At 39.7% G+C, this 7500-nt stretch overlaps 1 protein-coding gene across 1 annotated transcript in view; it reads right to left on the reverse strand.

Moving 5' to 3' along the window:
- Positions 1–7500, reverse strand: part of LOC138059061 (voltage-dependent T-type calcium channel subunit alpha-1H-like) — a 35834-nt gene that overhangs the window by 18854 nt on the left and 9480 nt on the right. Inside the window, exons 6-10 of the mRNA XM_068904570.1 lie at positions 5400–5574; positions 4761–5025; positions 3119–3211; positions 723–2018; positions 1–114 (exon numbers count right to left, since the gene is read on the reverse strand). The exon at positions 1–114 is cut by the window's left edge and continues 38 nt beyond it. Of these exons, the coding sequence (XP_068760671.1) occupies positions 1–114; positions 723–2018; positions 3119–3211; positions 4761–5025; positions 5400–5574 (1943 nt within the window). The remainder of the gene's footprint in view (positions 115–722; positions 2019–3118; positions 3212–4760; positions 5026–5399; positions 5575–7500) is intronic.

Here is a 7500-nt window from a genome sequence, read left to right on the forward strand (position 1 = left end):
ATTGCTGAGATACATAGTAACACCATAGCCCAACAGCTTAATGACCATCTCAATGCCGAAGAAGAACACAAAGACAATGTTGGTCGTATCCAAGGCACGAGTTAAACTATCAGGCTGGAAAGAACAAACTTCAAAGTTAAACAATCAGAACCCGTGCTTGATTTTAGACCAAGCTCGGGCCAAGGATCGCAAAATGCAATTTTAGAATCATGCTTTAAAGTATCGGCTTTGTATGCATACGGGTCTGAATATAAACTGACATGGTGTGCTTCAAAATGAAGAAAACAAGGCCGAGAACTGATGATATCATTGTAAAAACCAAGTTTTGGCTTATTACAAGATAGTTGAAAATTAAAATATTTCGGCTCTATTACAGGTAGCCAAGCCAAGCCAAAAAATGGTTTCTACAATAATATCAATTTCGACCTGGCTTTCCTCAGTTCGTATTCAAAATTGTCAGACGGCTCTTAGCTCTAAAATATGGCCTGCTCCGTTTAGGCAAAGAGAACAATTGACCTTTGTAGCTGACTATATCTTGATTGTTTGCTAAGTTTAGAGAATATCTTATGTAGCCACACCCAACCCCCGCCTTATCCCCTTCTCTGTTAAGGCATCGTTCTCTCATTCGCCAACCCCACAGAAAGTTTTAAGTCTTGTAACGCATTCACGGTAACTACAGTCTGTACATAAGAACCTAACAAGACAAACTACATAAAACTTACTTGATTGTAATGTTCAAGACCCATACAAGTCATGTTCAGCAAAATAATGATCATTATGAAAAACGTAAATTGTTTGCTAACTGCGACCTTTCTGCAAAGAGCTCTCAATGCATGCCAAGCGCCTTGACTTGACGTGACGTCATACGAAGCACTCGAACATGTCATGAGACTGTCGAACATGTCATCATCGCTCTGGATTGAAATATCCCTTTCAATCTGTGGAGGCTTTTGTCGCTTACTGGATTTGACCTCTTGTTGGCAATCAATGTCCTGCAAGCTCTTCGAAGGAAAATCATTGATTGAAATATCTGCATAAGATAACTGCTCATCGATGTCCGAGTCTTCGCTATTTCTTTCATTTTGACTAAAATCGCTAAAATTCAAGTGGTGTTCGAAAGTCTCTGAAGGACTGTATGATGAGTTATCACGAGATACTGATCTCGTCATTTCGATGCAATGAGCTGGCTGGCTAAAGCGACGACATTTCAATAAATCTCTGTCTTTTAATCGAGTTGAAGGCTTATGTTCTCCTTTGGTCTTCATTTCCGAATCAGTTCCTTTCTTTCTCGCTGTACTTGTGCGTATAACAGCACCAGAAGATTGTGGATTAATTTCCGCTGACACTGTTGCAGACGCAGAGACCTCCGAACTTCCGGTACAAGAACTTTCTCTATTTTTACAGGCGCTGCTATTTGAAGCAAATGCAAAAAAACCGGCGTTGACAGTTGGTGAGGGAATGTTCAAAGTTACACTTGATTTCGTTTGCGCTACGATTTCTTCAACAGATACAGCCGAGGATGTTTCAGAGTGAATTGATAAAGTATGCGAGCAAATTGATGTTCTGGAATTTCTTCGAGAAGCTCTTTCCGGCGGAGCTAGAAGATCTTGATTGATCTCAGACCGCTCAGAGTTTGGGGAAAAAGGCGCCATTGCTTCTCCGTTTACCTGGATTTGAGGCATATGATCTCCCGAAGGAAAAAACGCAGAATCGACCGATGCACAAGCCGGGAATATTCCTGGTGAAGGTGGCACAAAGCAGTTATAAACGTGATGATGGAAATGATGATGATGGTAGAAATGATGATGATGATGATGATGAATCCGGGGCTCCGCATCTTCAGTTCTACAAATGCATAAGTTTTTCAGAAACTTTGTAACTGCATTTATTGGCTTTGATGAACTGAGTTTAGCTTGATCTTTGGTATTTTCAATCAGTTGTATCTCTCGCGCTTTCGTTTCTTGGAACTGCATTGTGATAACTACCAGGCACAAATTCACCAGGAAAAATGAGCCCACCTGAAACAATAACACAGCGGAGTGTTTTCTTAAAACTGCTTTCATATAGCAAATATTTACTTACCGTACGGATTAGCTTATTATCTTATTGTAAAAGGAGCTCATACAGGAGTGTCCATCTTTAGTACTCGGTTTGCACTCCAACTCAGGATTGAACTAAGACTTATTCTGAACGACATTTTGCTCGCTAAAAACATGGGCAGGCACGTCAATTCGATCAAAAGGCTGTGTTTGCGAATGACAGCACAGAAACGCTCCTTCAGTTGCGCTATCTTTTTCTTTTCTCATAGACCGTATTCATAAATGGCAGTCAAGAAATTATTCTTTGTCTTCATGCTAATCATCCTCACTAGCCTCGTTAGCAGGAAAATTTTTTTTTTTAAATAGCTCCAAATTCAGGCTAGTGAGAATGATTAACACAAAGACAAAAGAATAATTTATTGGGAGCGATTTGTGAAGACGGTCTATTAGAGTTATTTTTATATCCTCAAGGACCCAAATTTTGAAACCAAACGTAACAGCACTAGGAAACTAGGGCGACTACGACTACCAGTTTTCCGTTCTGAGCATGCGCACTTCGAAAAATGTCGGCCTCCGAACCTTATGCGCATGCTTAGTACGGGAAACTCGTGCTCTTAGTCGTCCTCGTTCCCCGATCTAAAGACCACGTCATATAGACCCTCATGGTTATAATTAAGCTCCACAAGAACTAAGACATCCGGGTATTTCCCCTCTCGATGATGTCATATACCACGAAGGGAAAACCGCCTCAGGAACTCCATGCAATAATAGAGAGATTAAGCATCGCGTTTATGTGAAACGGCAAACGCGAAACGGCAAACGCGAAACGGCAAACGCGAAACGATGGGCTGCTGCTTGTCATAAAACGGCATGAAAATTATATGTCATTCTAACTCGTCTCTCTCTTTTGAAACGTTACTTGATACCCGCTACTAACAGGCAAGAAATGAGCTCATATCAAACAAGTTTCTTCTGTCTTTGACAAAAAAGCAAATTTTAGTCTGACGTTTGTCGTTTGCCGTAAACATGATGCTTACTTAATCTCTCTAAACATCGAAGTGTTCTGATATCATACTTACCACTATTAGAACAACAAAGTATATCCAACTCCAAAAACTGTGAGAATCTTGGACAAAATACATCATATCTGACCACCCCTCCAGGGTAATAACCTGCGAATAAATAAGGGAAAGAAGTGTTCCTCGCACTTATCTAAACAATTTAAATAATTGTCTCTAATAGCACACCTCACTACTCGGACACTTGAAAAATTCAGACGCTTTCAATGGGATTCGAGCCCATGCCCCCTGCGATACAGGTGCAATGCTCTACTAACTGAGCTATGAAGCCACACAGTTGGGAGCAGATCAATTTGTTAGGTTCATTTGTTCTCGTGAAAGACTCTATGAATGAAATGAAATGAAATGAAATGAAATGAACGTGAATTTTGAAGTGCGGGTTATAGATGAAAGTCTACAGCCCGCACTTCAAATAATAAATAATAATAATAATAATAATTTATTCATTTCTAGTGCGCATCTTACCATGACTATGATCAGATGCGCATTCTTAAGTTACAAATACGAGAAAAATAGATAAATATCTAACTAAAAATAAGGCAAGGACTACTAATACATTAAAAAATATATACAATATGGTAAAAACTAATTGATATATAATTAGCGAAAGTATTATTAAAATCTCTGTTAAGTATATGCATGTCTAAAAAAAAGGCCTTAAGATGAGCTTTAAAACTATTTACACAAGTGATTGAGCGAAGCTCACTAGGCAGAGAGTTCCACAATTGGGAACTTAAGCAACGACGACGGCGACGGCAACGAGAACGTCATCTCAAAATATAAATTCGCGTTATTGTAATCGCTTCGTTACTATTTCAACTTTTTTGATATGAAGGGGGTGTGGTAGTTCCTCAAAAATGACGCTCGTAGGAACGGCGCTCAATTAAGGGCAGAAAATGAAAATTTATCCTCAAGTAATGACGTTGTCCATAAAACCTCAAATTTGGCTGTTTCACGTTGTAGTTTTGCTGACGACGGCAAAGAAATGGACAAAAGTGCAAAACGCACGTGCAGGGCGTGCAAAGCTATTGTTTTTGCCTACTAAATATGCAAATTTGTGAGTTCTCGTTGCCGTTGCCGTTGTCGTTGTCGTTTGCTTAAGTTCCCTAATGACGGCGCTGCGACGGCGAATGCCCGATCTCCTAGCGTGGCCTTAGATTTCACTGATGGCATAGCTAAGGGTAAACAAAGGCAGAGGCAATAGGTTATCGTTACGAAGATAGGTAGGTAGGTTATAGTTATAGTTATAGTTATAGGTTATAGGAGGTTATAATTACGAAGACTGCATAGGAACGATGAGTAGGTACACTCTAAAATTACCGGTCGTTCCCAGTAATCCCCGAAGTTATGATCAGGCGGAAGCCTGATTGATTTTGAGATTGCATGGGAGACTGAACCGGTTACATGGACAATTTTGGGGGACAATGAATCATAATGCATGTCTGCTTCAGATGTCAACAAACGCTACTTTTTCGTGTCATTTCATTGCTTGAGAGTTTGAGGAAACATTTTCGGTTAGTAAATTAGAGTAAACGATTGCAAAGACAATAGTTTACTGCATTATTTATCACTTGCTGGCCGAACTGAAGGCCAATTACTCAGGTAAAGTTTACGGCCGTTCACTGTCTGTTACAAAATTTACCTGAAATATGACGATCCATGCAATGCCAATGTTGTCAAACGACGTTAGATTATAAAATGGGTTTTGTCCGCCTGGCTTGCAGGTATTGTAATACGTATTCCAGTTAACACGCACGGAGTTATTTTCAATCGAGCCATGACATTCCTTATCTCTCTCATAATACAGGCTGATATCAGAACACTTGCTGGTGCCGGAATCGTCCGGAAGGGAGCAGACAAAATCAGGTTCATCGAAGGAAGGCTTGTAAAAATGGGATTTGTTATATCTAGGAAGTTAAGCACAATTATCTCTAGTTTTGTTAAAATAAAAATTTGAGGTCTTACATTTTATTTTTCCGAGTTTGCTCACAGTAGAGAATAATTCTAAGGGGAAAAGGTTGGTTCACTTTTCATTCATGGAAATCATGCAGCCTCTGCCTAATGTAACACTTTTAGCGGTATTCCTCGCTGAGGGGTGAGATGGCCAGGGTATGAGATAACGCCGCATCTTCTTGGCTTTCACAGCAACAAAATTCTATATTTTTCCCTAAATGACAATCAAGGGTTTTCAACTCGAGGACTTGTATATAATAGTAATAATCGTCATCATCATCATCATCATCATCATCATCATCATCATCTGTATTATCTGGAAAAATACCTTGTGAAAAAAGTTGAATTTCTGGGAAATTCGGTGAAGCATCGGTTTCTTAGCTTTCCTTGCCATAGCTGTACGCTGATGATACCAAAAACGAAGAATATCAAAAATGACAGCAAGAGCACGTTGCCCAGCATTGGAAGAGTGTCAAGAAGGAGAGTGACAAGTATGCGAATACCTGCAACAGAGGAATAAACAGGATGAAAACCACATCTGTGTTTCCTATGACACTCAAATCGGCAATGCATGGATAATAATATATTTTAGTAAAAACTGAACTACGGATATCAGATTTCCAGCATTTTCATTGGCTCGCCGGACACAAGCCATTGGTTCATATACTTGCTGTACCAAATATGGTCAAGGAACGTGTTAGCAATAAAGCGAGCGGGAAAAAAAAACTTTTCAGTTCAGCTGTGAGAAAAAATGGCCGACGAATGAAACGAAATCAACATGGAAGAGTTATTGATCCTGAAGTTTTTTAATTTAAACAATTATTCTACTTGGGCTTGTTGGGTATAAAATGATTATAACCAATCAGGCGCTACGCGCCTTGTTGATTATCTATCACTCCAATTCCTGTCAACATGTCTATTCACACTTATGTCCAGAAATGGACGCGATTAGTTGCACTCCCAATTTTGATATCCAACACGAAGAATCCTAGCTTTGTCAGTCTAGCCGAATGAGGTAAAGTGTTAAGGGTCAGCGTTATTTTCGTTAAGGAAAATACAACGGTTTATCTCTACTTGAGGACAGGAGTTAAGGAGACACTGCTTTTTGAAGTTGATTAACAATTAGACCAGTAGTCCTTGTGGGCTTGAGGCGAAGCCAAATGGGCTATTGACCCGTGGCCCTTGAGGGCGAAGGGTATAATTGTTTTAGTATCACCCAACTACTCTGACAGAAAAGCCAATAATAAAGTTAGCAAATGCAAGTTGAAGAAACATGTATTTGGCCGGAGTAAAACGAAAGAGGGCGTCACGCTTTTCGCTACTCGAGGACTATTTAACAATTATTCCATGAGCGCGCGTTGGATATGAGATGGTAAATAGCCAACGAGGCGCGTAGCGCCGAGTTGGCTATAACCACTCTCATATCCAACAAGCGCGAATGGAATAATTGTTTTATTAAATTCCTTAAACTCCAAAAGTTTAGAAGTACGAAATACGAGCGAAAAAAGCGAGAAAATCCTAGCGAAATCGAAAAAAGTTGATGAAGATGCGATGTTGTGTAACTGACCTCGTGGTCAGACAGACGCAGGCTCATCACAAAAACATTTCTTACCTTTTCGCGTATCTCTAAGCTTCGAAAGTGATCCAAACTTTCCACAAAAACGTTTTTCTTTTGCTTTATACCGAAAGAAATTTCGCTCTCTGGCGTAAACGTTTTTCGTTTAGCAACGCTAAGCGCAATCATTTACCATATAAGGTCAAACTAAAGTATACGAGCTGATAACCGAGATTGAGTGAACCAATCAGCGCACGAGAATTGCATTATCCGAGGCTGAGAATTTAATAATACTAAATAGTCCTCTAGTAGCGTAGCCAATTAAAATGCTGCATTTGCATTAGTCTACTAGTTGGGTGATAGTAATCGGCAATTATTTCATTCACGCTTGTTGGATATGAGATGGTAGATAGCCAACGAGTAGCAACGCGTAGCGCCGAGTTGGCTATAACCAGTTTCATCCAACAAGCGTGAATGAAATAATTGTTTTATTAAATTCCTTAAACTCCAAAAATTTGGAAGAGAGAATAGGCCATTTCTGAGTTGCTGTTTGTCTCGGTTTCGAAGTGAGTCTTGGTGCTCAACTATTGAAATGGAAATGAGTTTGATTTGCATGAGAATATGCAACTCATTTCCGTTTGAATGGTTGAGCACCAGGACTCGCTTTGAAACTGAGTCATGCAGTAACTCGGAAATGGGCTATTACGAGCGAAGGAAACGAGAAAACCCCTAGCAAAATCGAAAAACTTGATGAAGATGCGATGTTGTGTAATACCTTGTGGTCAGACAGACGTAGCCTCATCACAAAAACATTTCTTGCCTTTTCGTGTACTTCTAAACGTCGAAATTGATCCAAACGTTCCACACAAAAAAA

The sequence above is a fragment of the Montipora capricornis genome, chromosome 8, assembly GCF_036669925.1.
Source record: "Montipora capricornis isolate CH-2021 chromosome 8, ASM3666992v2, whole genome shotgun sequence".
In the NCBI taxonomy this organism is placed as follows: domain Eukaryota; kingdom Metazoa; phylum Cnidaria; class Anthozoa; order Scleractinia; family Acroporidae; genus Montipora; species Montipora capricornis.